This window comes from Castanea sativa, chromosome 10 (assembly GCF_040712315.1).
Source record: "Castanea sativa cultivar Marrone di Chiusa Pesio chromosome 10, ASM4071231v1".
Taxonomy (NCBI): Eukaryota; Viridiplantae; Streptophyta; class Magnoliopsida; order Fagales; family Fagaceae; genus Castanea; species Castanea sativa.
The window spans coordinates 16,560,458-16,576,871 of record NC_134022.1 but is presented as its reverse complement, the minus strand read 5'-3'; the positions used below and the strand labels follow the sequence as shown (position 1 = coordinate 16,576,871).

Sequence of the window (16,414 nt, the reverse complement as noted above, 5' to 3'; positions counted from 1 at the left end):
TTTGAGTTGTTAAAAACTATATTTTTTAGCAACCTTGCCGTGTATGCTAAATATTTTAGCATTTGACATGTCTGATATAGGGGGTGTGTTTGTGTTTGGTGTGCTAAATGCTAGAAATTTAGCATTTAGCACACAGATGCTTGCTCTAAAACAAGGTGGTGTTTGACTTGGTGATGGCCGAAGGGATAACTTAATTTCTCCATTCAAAAACCAATAAATAAACAAGTTTATCCACACACACACACACACACAAAGTAAAACTAACGAGTTCAGTTATCAGCTAAATGAGAGTTCGAGAGGGTATTTGTATAAAAGAGAAGTGACCTTGACATTTCTACTAGTATAACATCGAAACAAACATTTAAAAAAATAAAAACTTTTGGTCGCCATATGCTAGGGGAACCATGGCAGAGATGATATAGCTCTACAATTTCCAACAAAAGATAAAATGTCATTACATTCACAAAACAATTCTAGTGAGGTAATATCACGAGAAAGAAAAATCTTTAAAATTATTCTGAAACTACAGGTAACAAAGGACAATGTCTTCCAGGGAAACCGTTAACATGGTATAACAGGTAACACTAGACAGGCAAGCAAAATCCAGAATACCATAGAAAATTCCCAGTTTATACTCCAGCAGTTGCTGGAACCCAAAACTCAAGAACAAGCAATCTAAGCCTGAAATTACATAGAAAAAATGAATAAATATTAACCAAAAAGAGACCCAAAAAAAAGTAATTTAAAAAAGCTGAAAACTGTTAGGAAGCATGTATGAAAGCATGTCTAACCTTGTTTGCAATATTGTTTGAGAGCCAGTCAAGTCCTTCATAGAGCCCTTCACCAGAAGTGGCACAAGTGCTCTGGATATACCTGCAAATGCGTGATTGTACATGATGGGTCACTGACGGGAAGAGAGAGAAAAAGAGAGAGAGGTTAAACTCTTCTTTACCAGTGACGTTGACGGAGGGAGTGAAGTCCAAGCTTATCAGTTATCTCAGCAGCATTCATGGCATTTGGAAGATCTTGCTTGTTCGCAAACACTAGCAGCACGGCATCCCTCAACTCATCCTGACAACAGTGACAAAAAATAACACTATCAGAGAAGAAAATACCAAGCAGCATCTTAAGTCCTCTAAATGATGCAACTACTCAAGAATGTTGCATTTATATCCTATTCATAGTCGCTGATGGCAAGAAATTCCAATAATTTCTCATACCTCATTTAACATTCTGTGCAGCTCATCCCTAGCTTCAACTACACGGTCCCTGTCATTGCTATCAACCACAAAAATAAGTCCCTGGGTGTTTTGGAAGTAATGTCTCCACAAAGGTCGGATCTGAAAATGACAAAATCAAAGAAGAACAAATTTGTATGGGAATTTAATTGATTAGTAATATCAAATAAGAAAACAATACAGGGAAAGCAGGGAGACCAAAAACCCCGGAGCATAAGCCACAATATCCATCAGTCCCATCAACACTCCCCCCCCCCCTACCCCCTCTCTTCCAGTGGCCCCAAACAGGCACACACACACCCCCAAAGAGAGGGAGAGAGAGAGAGAGAGAGACTAAATGACATTGTATCTTGTTAGAATTTAGTTTAGCATAATGACAACTGCAAAAGTGTGACAAATAATCAGCACCAAACTATGAATAGCATGAGGATTCTCCTCATGCATCACCCACATCATATATGCATGCTTATAATAAGCGCATGAAGAAGAAAAAAATGGGCATGATTGCCTCATTATGTCAGCAACCACAAGTCATTGTCCCAGACTCCCTTCAATAGCCAAACGTAACTCTTATTAATAAATAATAATAAAAACGAAACTATAGAGTATTTCCGGATTACAGATATTTAGCTTAAGATTATACTAAATTCTTTACAATTATGGAAGCATCCAAAACCAACACCAGTAATCTCTAAGCACACCCCATTTTCAGGTTATTGAGACAATCATCCCAAAAATCAGATAATCACTTTCAGTCTTTACTAAGAAAAATTCTTTATGAAATTAAGATTAAGGGATTTAATACAAGAGGCCTCATTAAATCCTAGGAAGTTGATTTGAAAGGTGCTATAATAGAACTATATTGGTAGCCATTGAAGGGAGTCAATATTCTAGAACAAAATTATATCTGCATACCTTGTCTTGACCACCAACATCCCAGACAGTGAAGCTGATGTTCTTATATTCCACAGTCTCCACGTTAAATCCTGAGCAAACAAAATATAAGTTCTCGTTGCAAAAACAAGGTCACACTTACAGTACTTCACTAAAATAATCAAGTTAGATAAGCAAAAAATGCCAGCATAATAGCAGTAAGTCAGAAACAATCATGAAAGTCGATACACGACCAAACAGAAAAAACAATTTCGTCTCCATTGCTGAATCTAATTTACCCAAAAGTGATTACTAAAATTGCTTCACCTTTATCTACAAAAATCATTTTCACCCTGAAAGGGGTATGAAATGAAGAGAATTTATGGTTTTTTTTTTTTTTTTTTAAAAAAAACCACAAAAGCACAAGAGAAAACTCGCTTACTTTTTTTTTTTTTTTTTTGATAGGTAAAACATGCATACTTTATTAGAAAGGCTAGTTGCAACACCCTTTCCATGCATGAAAATCTCACAATTGGAACTACTATGTAAATCCCAATATAAACAGCTTAAAAGAAAATGCAAATTGACTCCCTTAATTTATTGATGTCAAACGTACCGATGGTAGGAATGGTGGTGACTATCTCTCCCAGCTTGAGCTTGTAGAGAATGGTAGTCTTACCCGCAGCATCGAGACCCACCATAAGTATACGCATCTCTTTCTTAGCAAACAGACGACTGAAAAGCTTGGTGAAAGACAGCCCCATTCTTCACGTATTCTATATCTATATCAAAAAACATCAAATATCATGTCATAACTCCACTAAGTCCCAGAAAGTACATTGTATATACAAGCAATACTTATCGGTTCTTAACCAGATAACAAAGTCAAGTTGCTAAAAAAAATATAAAAGCAATTTCAAGGAGTAGACGACCCATAGCTTTGTAACACGTGCATCAATGATTTATAGCCATTGTAGCATTTTCCTTAATAAACTAGCCAAAACAATTAAACAACCAAAACATCAAAAAGGAACGCCTAGATATAGGAAAAGTGAGAACACAAGCATAGGCTAAACAACTTTGCAAGAAAATTTGAAAAATAAACCAATCGTTTTCAGCAAATCACAAAATTCAATGCGAATAGGGGCATAATCTCAATTTCACTGGGCAAAGTTTCTAGACCATTTTGATTTCTTCCATACTATCATGCGAAATATGATGGGATGTGAGATACGTCAGATCCAGTCATCATGCCTCACATACCTCATAATTTGATTTTTTAAAACAACAACGAAGCCTTAGTCCCAAAATTTGGTGTTAGTTATGGATCCTCAACAGATTAAATTGGGTCAGACAAAAAGAATTCTTTAAATCCAATCATTTTCGCCAAATCACAAAATATAACAGAAATAAGGGCATGATCTTCAATTTCAGAAGACGTTTTTGTAACCATCTGGGTTTGTTCAGCATTATGACGTGAGATACGATGGCCGCCGTGTGAGTCTCTCACCTGATCGTGTGGAAGAAACCCAAACAGGCAGAGATTCATAATTCCAATATCCCTATTTTCAAATCTCACCTTTGTTTCTTCTAACAAAATTCCCCAAAAAAGAGAGGATTTTGACCTAACGTTTCCCAATTCCCATACAATTTAATCCCTAATTCAAATCAAAAGCAAACAATAGAATGATCTACTAATTTCACAAACCATCATCTAACACGTGGCATCACACCAGCTCCCAGATGGGTCTTGCCGTACTGAACCCGAATCTGATCAGGGAAAAACCCGATCTGATACAGCCCGATTCAACGGTGGAGAAACTAAATCTCAATTTGCAAAAGGTAACAGAATTGCATAATTCCAATCAGATCCAAATTCCAAGGCGATTCATTTATTCAATTCACGAATTGACAATAGAAATGTAGATCGATCATTTTAAAAAATAAAAAAAAAGAGTTGGGTCACAGTAATAGAATCAAAAAAGTAAAAACGCAAAGAGAGAAATTTTCACGTAAATTATGAAGATCTGAAGCTAAATTCAGGTTTAGAGAGAGAGAGAGAGAGAAAGGACTTGCCTTGGCTTGGCGATGACAAGAGAGAGATCTGGTACACGACTGTGTGTGTCTCTCTCTCTGTCTCCGCGTGAAAAGTAAAAGAGCTGTCCTTCCACACGTTATTTGCACGGGAAATGAGGGACCTGTTTATTTATAAAGATTAGAGACTACACGTAGATTCAATTTAAACGGTATATTCAACCCCAAAAAAAAAACAACTTAATATTGTTTTGGTGTCTAACTTTTTTTTTAAGGAGAAATAGAGTTTCGCTTCCGCTCGTTATGATATTAATAATTTTTTATAATCAGATTAAAATATTAATTAATTTTTGGTGTAAGTGGAGATTGAGTTTTAAATCTCACAAATCAGTTTTTGATATAAGTGAAAATTGAATCTCAAATCTTTTATTCAACCATCAAAACCTCACCAGTTGAGTTAACTGAAATCCACGGTCTCTAAAATACTAGTAAAATGTGAATGATTTTTTTTTTTATAACCTAAACTTTAAAATTTTTTTTCTTTTAAATGTTTGAAAATGATACACTTTTTATTTTTTATTTTTTTAAAAATCCTTTTTTTTAATGGTTGAAATATTGAAAATTTTTATTTTTTATCCTGATTTTGCCCCTAAACCAATTTAAAAAATCCATAAAAATAATAAGGGACGAAAAATAAACTCTTTTTTTTTTAATTTGAGATGAAAAAAAAAATCTTTTTAAAGGCGAAAACAATATATAAGCCAATTTTTTATTTATATTAATATCATTTTTTCTGGAAAAATTAAAGAAAATGACATTGTAATTAATACTTGTCTAAGGTATAATGTTCTACTACACTAAACTCACTACGACAACATGTATCCCGTTTTGGCCATGTGTAACCTATCATAACAAGTTTAATGCATTGGAGCATTGATTCCAAATTTTGCCATTTTAATAATAACTACTTTAGTTGGGAGGAAAATGAAGATATGATTTAAACCATATACACAGGGCATCATAAAAGATATCATTACTATTGGCCCGTAGTAATCACTTGAACTCATTGAGATATCCAATTTTGTTGGAGTATTTTACCCTTGGTTAAGCAATAATAATCTTAATTTCTTGATAAAATCCTTCATTACATTTGATTTATCTATTTTTTGTCAAAAAATAAAGAACATTTAATAATTGTAATTTCTTTTTTTAAAATTTTAAAATGAATTCATTTGACCCTTCATTCATCCATTTGTTACATATAGAAAATCTTTGGGATTTAGATCAATAATTTAGACTAGATTGATAATTTGATACTTCTTTTATTAAAAAAAAAATTTTGACAGATATTGCTTTAATTTAAAAAAAAAAAAAATTTATTGCAGTTAGTTCCCTGTAGAGGTTAAGTTCAACGTCCCCTAAAAAGTCTAAAACTTTAAGGCCTTATTTGGGAGTTCATAAGGGAATGGATTGGAATGGAATGATCATAAAAGAATGAAAATAAATGAAATGGAATGTATTTGAGTAATGGAGAGGAATGGAATGGAATGAAATTAAGTAACCTTGATTGGATGTTTTAAAATAAAGGAATGAAAATGAATGAAAATAAATAGAATGTAAGTAATCTTATTTGGGAGTAATATGGATGGAATGAAATGAAATCATTTTATGACAATATTACAATTAGACCCCTATTTTTAAAATAAATGATTGAATATATAGGGATATTTTGGGAGTTTTATTCCCTCCCATTCCTCTCAATTTTGGGGGTATGAAAATTTGAGATTTTAAGGGAATAGAAAAGAATGAGTGTTTCTTTTTACCTATTCTATTTCCTCCTACTTAAACTCTCCCTTCATTAAAACTCTCAAACAAAGGAAAGAAAGAATTAAAATTATTCTTTTCATTTCTTTCCATTCCATTTCATTCCCTCCTCCCAAACGAGCCCTAAAATTGAGCAACAAACTCTTGATTGATTGAAAATAGATAAATTAAATTTTTTTCTTATAAATTCAAAAAAACAAAAGGTGTTCAATTTTACAAGATACTTTATTTATAATTAATTAATGAGGGGTGTTTTTTATATGGTTACAATGGGAGGAGAAATTTAAAACTCAAATGCATTGGAAAGATTAGAAAGTGCCAATTAATTAAGCCACAAAACTTAGAGAGACAAAGTGAAATTTTATGAGACAATAATCAAACTTGCATCAAATTGAATGAAGAATATTTTTATTTCAGTCCCATTTCAAAAAAAAAAAAAAAAAAAAATCACTTTTGGTGTTTTTTTTTATAAAAAGTTTTCATACCATTGGTTATTATTATTTAGTAATTACGTTATCTTTTTTTTTTTTTTTTTAGAAAGTAGTGATGACTTGATCTCGTCGGCAATGTGTTGTTATGACTTATTAATGATTCTTATGACGCCCTTTGCCTGCACAGTGCATGGTTGGAATTTGAAAGGAGGCTCTATTTGGGAGGAGAATGACTGATGTCACTGCTAGAAATTTTTGTTTGGAAAAATTAAGTTACGATGCTAATATATTTATCAAGATAACCTCCCCACACACATATATATACATACACCCACACTTTTTGATTATATACACACACACATATATATATACACACACTTTTTTTATTTAATAAGTTATATATATACACGTATACACACCATAAAAAAAAATACTTAGTATTTTCAATTAAAATTATTTTTTATGGCGATCTTTCATAAAATAAAATCTACTTTTTCCATTTTTATAGTGAAATTCTTAAAAACTTTCATATTAAATACAATTATTAAATTTTAAACTAAAGTAAGTAAAAAATCTTTCAATTGAATTAATGAAATTTTCAAAACATGAATGATTCAAAACATGGAAGAATAAGTTAGGTTCCAAACATATTTAAAACTACCTTGCTCTACCTATTATGTGACAACTAAAGACAAATTTCATGTATAGTTTTAGTAACAAATTTTTTTCTTAAGAGTTAATGAGTTGTTAATCGCCACATAACGAGTTGAAAAAGATAGATTCAAACATGTTTGATACCAAATTTTATCAAATATTTAACAGATATAAAAGCATATTTTACAATAAAAAATAGAATTGCAAAAAATAAAGTTATATATTTATAACTATTATACCAATTATTTTTTTTAGAGCATTATTGGACTGATTCTAATATTTGGGGGGCCAACTCTTATTTTTATAGATTAAATTTTAAAAACATTAAAATAATTGTATATATATTTAAAAAACTTTCAAAATTTGGGGGGGGGGGGGGGAGGGGGGCGACATACCTCTGCCCCTACTGTCTGGAATAGGAAACCATTGGAAATGACTAACACGTTTGTGGGGAGTAAAAAGACCTGAGCAGGTATTTGGGCCTTTGGGCTCTATCAAGAAGGACCAGTTTGTTTTTGATTAAAGGCCTTTAGGACTGCGAGTCGGCTCACAGGCCGAGGGTCCGAGGATTCATCCGAGGAAGAATCTCTCCTCGGACAGACCCGTGATGACTTGGAGATTCGCCAAAAAGATCAAGGCGGAGTTCTGGAAAGACTGTTGGTTAAGAGGGAGATCTCTGTACCCTCTAGACACACCGATGTGAGAGAAATATCTCAGGAAAAAAGCTGCTACCTCCACATTAAAGACCCTGCACCTACCTCCCTGGCCGCAATAATGGGGAAGTGAACCCTGAACAGTAGAATTGAACCTCCTGGCTATTATTTAAAGGCTTCAAGAGAAAAAAAAAAGAAAAAGAGAACCGTAACCTTGAAAGAAGAAAGAGAAATAATATAGAAATTGTCATCGGCTCACGTCCGAGGAGGTTCCTTTGTTATAATTACTTATTATTTGCAAATACTGTAATACTTGGGCCTGTCTATCCAATCTCCAACACCCCTAAACTAGATTTCAAATCCACACTCTACAAATTTCATTGTTTAAGACTCATTGGGCCTAAGCCTACGTTTGTTTTTGGGTCAGGTGCACTTGTGCGCTTACAACATTCTAATCTTGGCCTAAATAATTTTATAGTTTTCCAATCATGTAATTTATAATTTTATATAGCTTAGCCTCTAACTTCTAACAAATTGATTATAAATCTATCTTTGAGTTAACCTTTTTTTTTTTTTGGGTGATTCTTAATCAAATTATTTCAAGCATGATTGGAAGTAATCCATTGAGATTAACTATAACCACTGCTTGATTATTCCTTCTTACTTTCTCCTTAGTTTAGATCTTTATAAAGGCAACAATTCCAAATGAAAGTTGATTTTAGAATGAGCTCACCTTTCCAAAACAGGAGGGTAGTTAGGCTCATGTTAAGGTAGCCTGAGTGGAATAAAACAGCTGATATGATTTGTTTGCAGTCTTTTTGCTAGTGTGGGTTTAATTTGGGTTTTGCTTGGACTCAACTCTACATTGAGAGAGAGATTTTTATGGGAAATTTCTATGCCTGTTGAGTGTTCTTGGAGTTGGGAGCAAAATACTTCAACTGAGGACTGAATGTAGGCAATTGATGAGATATGAGGGTGGGGAATGGTAAAGCTTATTTCCACTTGGGATGACTCTTGGCACCCTGTTGGTCCTCTTTGTAGGAGTGCTAGATCAAAGGAGTTAGTCCAAATTCAAACAAAAATTGATTGATATTTCAGTTGGGGAGGTGAGGATGAAGAAGTGTGGCTACCTGCTTCTAGTAAAAAGTATACACCTGCAATGATACTTGGAAGGCCATCAGAAAGGGAGGAGCAATGATACTATTCTTTCCTTTTATTTCTACTCTTCACAAGAGAACAGTTAACAAACAAGAGTATATTTTTAGCTCTCAAGGAGAATGGACAGAATTGGATTTGGGAATGTTTAAAGCAGGTTGCGGTAAAGAGGCTTAGTCGCTAGGCCGACACTGCTCATTTAAACTCTCACAGGTCATGCAGGAACGGACGTGTCAGCTCGCCCTCCTGCCATCCTCTCTGCCTGCTCTCCACGTTCCCCTGAAAATCAGATATCAAAGATTACTTGGATACCTTCTGCATGGTAATACAAATAAGGAAATGATAAAGTATCACAAAGTTTTGATCACTCACCAGTGCGAACTCTTATAACGTCTGAGACAGGAACCACTGCACAATCAATGAAAATGCATTACAGGTTTGATTTAAAAAAGCTGAAGCAAACTAATTACTAATAGAATCCACAAACTGATTTGTTTCAAAATTAACTGTAGCTATGATTAAATTACGCAAGCAACAAATAACTTGGTTATAATGGAAGACCCAATTTCAAGTATCTGGGTTTTCTTTCAAAATGGCCAGCCTGATTTGTGGTTTTTACTTTCTAAGTGGCCAGCCCCAACCAACTTGGCTAATCTACCACCCTGAACTTCAAATACAGGTCACTTTTGTTAGACTTTGGTGAAGTAATTTGTATGAAATGTTCCACATGATGTGATAAATACTAATGCAGTTATATAGTCTGATAAGTATACATATTAAAGTTTAACTACATCGCTAATTAGCCAACTGACTTTCAATAAAGCATATGTAGGAACTTTACTGCTTGAAGAAAAGATGTTTCACCTAGCATTATATTTGAGTGGATGACATGAATTTCTTAAGTACGTTCCAGAGTAGCACATTTTTAGATATCCACTCCTAGTTTACTTGTAGCCAGTGCAGTATGAAAAAAGTAGCATTGCTTCAGGTTGTTGTGAAGATGTGCCCAGAAAGAAATGCAGAATCCTAAGCAAGCCATAAAGGCTATGGGTTTCTGAATAAAAGAACTTTTATTTGCAACTGTGCATGTGAGTTTTCTTTCCCCAATCATTGTAGCTGTAAGGCTTCAGATTAAGGGAAAAACTAACATGAGATGTGTTCCATGTCCCTAAGAAAATGCAACTTTCATTCATTTGAAAAATATAGTTTACCTGAAAAAGAAAATTTTTATAAATCTGGCTGTCCCCAAAACCAAACAGAGGCAGTGTACTATATTTTTTTTTTTGATAAGTCGAGGCAGTGTACTATATTATGAAGACATAGTATAAAGGACAAATATAGAAACAAGTAAATCCCTAAAATAATTTATTGGTTCATCTGCACTTGTGTATTTGAAGAGAGGGACTTGGATTTCAACTATTAGGTCAAGCGACTTGAATAAAGTATGAAAGGCCAGAAAGGGGAGATTTTTCTATTGATGGATGGATTTGCATTATTAATATGTGCATTTGAAATTATTGGGCGTAACTGTATAAGATGTTTTCAAATCCATAAAACTTACAGGTATTTTTGTTGAAACAAAATCCTCAAGGCTAAAATCTATCATGTGTTGTAAAATCATATTAAGTAATTTATACTAACAATTGTTCTTCAAATCCCTTGATTTTAAATCCTCAATCCAAATGGAACCTTACATAAAACATCCACCAAGATACAAAAAATAAAGATGCATATAAACCAACTCTGGCCTAATTTTCCATTAACCTGCTTATACACTCAGTGTTATGTATTAGCTTTAAAGTTCAACAAAAAGGCTTAAAGGAGTTAAAGTCTACTCATCAGAATTGACTAAGAAATTTGCAATCTTACAGAAAATTTTTCCATCACCAATCTCTCCAGTCCTTGCCTCCCTGATTATCTTGTCTATTACTGCTTCAACCTAAGAGAGGATAATATGCAGGTATTAACTAGTAAAATTATAGTGACAAAATATACCATGACATTTTTCCATTTAATGAGCAGAAATGTGCCACATAGCTTCACGCTAGGGAAATAGAAGTTCAGTTTCTAGTTCAAACAAAAAATACCACTTTTTGGCTCTTCATACCTGATCTTTGCTCACAACAATCTCCATTTTAATTTTAGCAACAAACTTGTCTTCAGAAAATTCAGAGCCTACAGGGCGATAAACAAGAACATTAAAAAAAGAAGAAAAAGAAGAAGGCCAAATCAACAACCATATGAGAAAGAGCAGATAAAAAAGGCAAGTGAAAGTATGAAACCAACCAAAAGAGTTCTTTCTTCAATGCCAAAATAGGCAATATCAAAGACACCCAACAAAGAAAATAATAAAGGAAAGATCCATATCAAAGTATAGTTGTTCAGTCAATGAGCCATAAGTGTTTTAAATCTGATAGATTGGAAGTGAGCATTGTGAATAGGAGGGGATACAATCATGCAAAAGGAATTTCTTTCATAAGAGATAAATCAAATTAACTAATCTACTAGGTAAATTTATTTCTAGCCATAATGAACCAACAAACTTACCACCCTGCCTTTCTGTTGAACCACCTTGAGCACCAAAGCCCCGAACATCAGATACCGTAACACCTCGAATTCCCATTTTCAGTAGAGCCTTTATTTTTCAGAAAAGTAGCGAACATTAGTTCCACATCATTTAATTAATTAGCTTCATCATAATCATGTTTTAGAGAATTTTAATAATTAGAGAAAAATGTAAAGCAGAATGTTGGCTAAAGCTGTGATTGTGTACAGCAGTGAAGGCATGTGCCTTTATGCAACTTTTGCATTAAAGTATAAATGATAGTTTGAAATAGTTTGAAAAGGTATTGCCAAACGGAAGCCAAAGAAATCATTATATAGCAATAGCTTTAAGATAAGGTTTTATTTATGAATATAAGATGTATATAGCCACATGCGGAAGTCACTTATAGGGTCCTTTACTTACCGTTGAAATAACTACCATGAATGGATGTCATAGTTGACTACCAAATAATTCTTGTCTATTTGTGACCGCCGCCTCATTCAACCTCTCACAAATAAATGTTACGTGTTGCAATAACAGGCAACAGAAATTTTCAAGAGTTTCATGTGAGGTCACTATTGTGGAACTTTTACACAACTTTGAGAATGGACAAACTATTTCCATTACAGAATAGGGATCAGACAGAATTTTTCATGGTACAGTGTTACCAACGTTCTAGTTTGTTAGGCTGACAAAACTTTTGGGGAAATCTCGATTTTTTCTGAGTAAAGTAGAATGCAGTTCCCAAGGGAAGTAGTTTGTAGGTTATAGCCCTAAATGTTTTAATGATAAATTGCTGTGTCATTTTTAGCGGTCCAGGTGGTGGTAATTATTTCAAGCAAACTAAACCAATTGTGTAGAACCTATTGGGAGCATCTTGTAGCTGCTATAAATTGCAGTAACAAAGAATGGCATTAAAAACCCTGAGAACAGCATGAGCTCTGGAAGAGCAGCGGGGATCTTGGCTCCGCTCTAAGGAAATGGCACTGGAGGAAGGATATAACTTGGCCTACAACTTTATAATCATGACAATAGTTACAAAAGGACTGATAGAACAGCCTGTGGTTGGTTCTTTTGACATGCAGGGACAAAACATTCTAGTATATGACCACATAATTCATAGGGTCAATAAATGAGGGCTCTACACGAGATGAAATATGTCTTAACTAAAAATTTATCCATAAATTCTCTTCCTGCTCCAAATCAATCTATAACTTCCTTCTCTATTCATCTCATGGTGTTATAGAGACATCTTGTAGCCACTGTGTCCAGTGGACCCTACTCTCGCCTTTTACATGTAATTCTTGTAGCTTGCAAACTACTTTAACACAATGTCATTAACACAAAACACCACTAACTCACTACGTTAGATTTCGTGGGCTAGAATATGTTTGCGTATCTCAACTAAATTGGATTGATCATTTCATGACAGTAAAAATATTTCACAAATGGAAATGCTATTGATGCGTATTTAAGAAGTTGACAGAAATCTGATAAAAGAGTGATTTTAATTACCACTTAGAGAGGCTAAACTTATCTTAAACTATTCAATTTTGCAACTAATGCTAGATACTATAATTGCATAATTTTGAAAATTTTCTTTCAGAAACCAAAAACAAAAAAAAAAAAAATCTATCTGTAATTACACAAAGTCATGGTCACGTTTCATTAAGCCTTACCGAAGAAACCTGCGGGACTCGCCAGGGCCTGTTTCATCCCAAATTCAGCAGCGAAACAAAGATAATGAAAACACAGTTAGACAAATTCAAACTCAATAAGCTCATTTCAATATTAACAAAACAAAACCCATAATATATAATAAATCTTACAAAACAATGTCATAACACACACGCGCTTTAAAAAATAATCTAACAAGGAAAAAAAAAGCATAGTGAACAAAGCAAGGTGAGAACTATACGCACCTCAAAATAGCTTCCACTTTGTAAAATTTGGAGTCCGGGACATAACCTAAAAGGCAAGCAAAGCAAGAAAATCAACAGCAACAAAAATGATCGACACAGAGTAACATTAACATTTTGATCGAAAACCCATTAATATTATCTGAGAAAAATGGGAGAGAGAGTAGTACCAGGAGAGGTCTGGTTCTGGGCTCTGATAACGGGAAGAATTGAGGGTTTCCTTGAGTGCTTAACAGTGACATTGAGGTGATGAGAGAAGTGGGAGTGTGTAAAGTTGGGGCGGGCAGAGAAGTCAAAGAGAGTGAGGTCTTTGAGGTGGGTATGGGTGTGGAAGGGACCAAGACTAAGGGCTCCACCACCTGGTTTCGCCATTGTAGCCATGGGAGTTGGTGGAGAGTGGAGAAGGTCCGGTCTCACCAGGTAACAGAAGAAGTTCCTTTCCTACCTCGAACTTACCGCTATGCGTTTTTATTTAGCACCGAAAAGTGGGTTTCGGCTCGGCTTTGAAATGACGCATGGGCACTTGGACAGGACGACGCTTGGATTTAAATTTTTTTTTTTTTTTTTTTTAAATGCTACTTGCAAATTACATCACTTTTATCTCAACTCAACTAAGACATAAAAAATATTAGGTTCTAATTAATTCAATTGGTAAAATTTTTGATAATTGTATAAGAGATTTGACATAATAAAAAGCTATTATTAAGAGCGGACGTCATAAATTAAAACTCTCTAAATAAATAAATAAGACATGAAAAAAATGTGATGAATATATTCCTATTTTACTCATAATTTACCATATGGTAAGTTATTTATTGTTGTTCTAGCAAGTATTGTTGATTTATTTTCCCTCTTCTATAAAAGAAAAATATTGGTTTCATGCATAATGCCGAAACAATCAATTTTATAACTTTTTCTTTCTTTTATAATTATTAAGGTGATACATTATCATTAATATACAATAAAATTGATGCTAATTGTGATCTCATGTGAAAATAATGTTGCATTAATCACAATCTATTATCTCATATATTGTAAAAATAAACAATTAAAAATTGTGAAAAAATATGTTGTATACGTAAGATTGTTAATGTTGAAAAAAAAAAAAAAACCAAGGGAGTCTTTCATGTATGAATGAAAAAATGCCTCGTCTTGTATGCCCTATTGAGTGTGTATAAATATATATATATATATATATATATATATATATATGATCATTGTTTTTCTCTTAGCCCTCTAACAGTTAGTTTTTGTTTTTATTTTTTTATCTTATTAATGTTGAAACCATAAAAATTAAAGATGGTAAAATATCTCAAACTCATTCCGCCCCCAACTTACCTTCGCTCCTACCTTGGAGAGATATTAGGACACTTATGAATTATGATTCAACCTTGACCCTAGGGATGACAAATACAACCCGACCCATTGAACAATAGGGTCGGGTTTGGATTTTAAAAATCAAACCCGAAGCTAGTTTGGGTTAGGTTTGGGTTTTAAGAATACTCGACTTGAACCTGACCCGTATACATATATAATATTAAAAAAAAATTAAAACCCTAGTATAAATACTCTATTTCCTTTCAAATTTCATTTTCTAAACCTAACCCTCACCTTTTAGTTGCCCTATCTCTCTCTCTCTCTCTCTTAAGCTCTCACTGCTAGCTACTCTTTCTCACTCTCAAACACTCCCCTCTCGGCCTTGTTCAGCTCCACAGTTTCACTCCGCCTCGCCGTCCCTTACCTTTCTCACTCTCACTCTTGTTTTCTCTCAGTCACCCCTCACCCAGTCACCCTCACTCTCACTCACTCACCGACTCAGCCTCACCCTCACTCTCATCACATGGTGGTTGCTGTTTGTCATGGAGGAGCATGGGATTGTTAGATCGGAGCACGAGATTGTTAGATTAGAGAGAGATAAAATGATCGAAGGACGGGATTATGTTTCTAATTGTGATTTGTGTGTGTGTGTGTGTGTTTTTTTTTTTTTCGATGAGTGAAAAATTTGTATTAACAAAGAAAAGCAAAAAAAAAAAAAAAAAAACTGATTTGTGTTTCTATTTATGTTTGGGTTTGTGATTTGTGTTTTTTTTTTTTCTTTCTTTTTGATGAGTGAAAAATTTTCTATTAACAAAGAAGAGCAAAAAAAAAACAAGCTGATTTGTGTTTCTATTTCAATCTATGTTTGGGTTTGTGATTTGTGTTTTTGTTTCTGTGGTTGTGATTTCTTGATGTAAAATCAATTTTATTTTTTTAAAAAGATTCGGTTGGATTGGGCCACGGCTTTAGATTAGGCCCAGAAGTGGCTGGGCGAGGCCCACGAGGCAGGTTTGGGGTTAAAAAAACCAGTTTATTAAACGGGCCGGGTTCGGGTAATGGGGGAGGACCCGTGAGTTGGATTTGGGCATAAAAAAACCCACCCCAAACACGACCCGTTGTCATTCCTACTTGACCCAACCTATTACCATAACTAATTTCATGATAAAAATTTAAATAACTTCTAACAATATACACCTTTAAATTATAGAACCTAGTTTACAAATAATAATAATAATAATAATAATAATAATAATAATATTCAAACTTATTGATGATGCAATAAAATTATTTACACATCATATGATTAATAACAAAAAAAAAAAAAACTAACAAAAGATATGATTTCTCACAAAAGTCTAAGGAATTAATCGCTCAATTGAAAGTGCAATGATCAAATCTAAGTTGTTGCCAACCTATTCTCTACGTACATGCTAAATTTCGTGCTATTCAATTCATAAATTCATTTTTTACGCATTTTTTCTTTTAAAAAAAACTTAAAATTTATACATTTTATAGATTAGATAGTTATCAATATTTGATTATCTTGAAATTTTACAAGCAAAGACAGTGGAAATAATTGTAATCCAACGATCGATTTATCAAAATTTGCATCCAATAAAAAAATTAAGTGGTCTAACACTACTTAAAATTACATTAGGTGTAGCTCTCTCTCTCTATCTCTCTACACACACACACACATATATATTCATTATAAATTTGAGTATTAAGTACAAAATTTCATTCTTCATGTTATATATATATATATATATAT

The 16,414-nt window shown here is 33.5% G+C and overlaps 2 protein-coding genes across 4 annotated transcripts; both read right to left on the bottom strand.

Moving 5' to 3' along the window:
• Positions 1 to 303: 303 nt before the first annotated feature.
• LOC142613624 (ADP-ribosylation factor) lies at positions 304 to 4,385 on the bottom strand. Of its 3 annotated transcripts, none has more exons than XM_075786057.1 (7): positions 4,188 to 4,385; positions 2,728 to 2,893; positions 2,154 to 2,224; positions 1,221 to 1,340; positions 953 to 1,071; positions 792 to 873; positions 304 to 681 (listed from the first exon to the last, which is right to left on the bottom strand). In XM_075786057.1, the coding sequence occupies exons 2-7, from the start codon at positions 2,873 to 2,875 to the stop codon at positions 676 to 678; spliced, it is 546 nt and encodes a 181-aa protein (XP_075642172.1). In that variant the 5' UTR covers positions 2,876 to 2,893; positions 4,188 to 4,385; the 3' UTR covers positions 304 to 675. The 3 variants fall into 3 exon arrangements, with proteins under 3 accessions (XP_075642172.1, XP_075642174.1, XP_075642173.1); XM_075786059.1 differs by having other exon boundaries at positions 2,728 to 2,887; positions 4,188 to 4,332; XM_075786058.1 differs by lacking the exon at positions 4,188 to 4,385 and adding an exon at positions 3,820 to 4,170.
• Positions 4,386 to 8,892: 4,507 nt separating this feature from the next.
• Positions 8,893 to 13,847, bottom strand: LOC142614116 (nitrogen regulatory protein P-II homolog). The gene is made up of 8 exons (XM_075786663.1): positions 13,497 to 13,847; positions 13,330 to 13,375; positions 13,087 to 13,114; positions 11,410 to 11,497; positions 10,970 to 11,037; positions 10,732 to 10,801; positions 9,235 to 9,270; positions 8,893 to 9,141 (listed from the first exon to the last, which is right to left on the bottom strand). Exons 1-8 carry the CDS (start codon positions 13,705 to 13,707, stop codon positions 9,077 to 9,079), a joined length of 612 nt encoding a protein of 203 aa, XP_075642778.1. The 5' UTR covers positions 13,708 to 13,847; the 3' UTR covers positions 8,893 to 9,076.
• Positions 13,848 to 16,414: the final 2,567 nt, after the last annotated feature.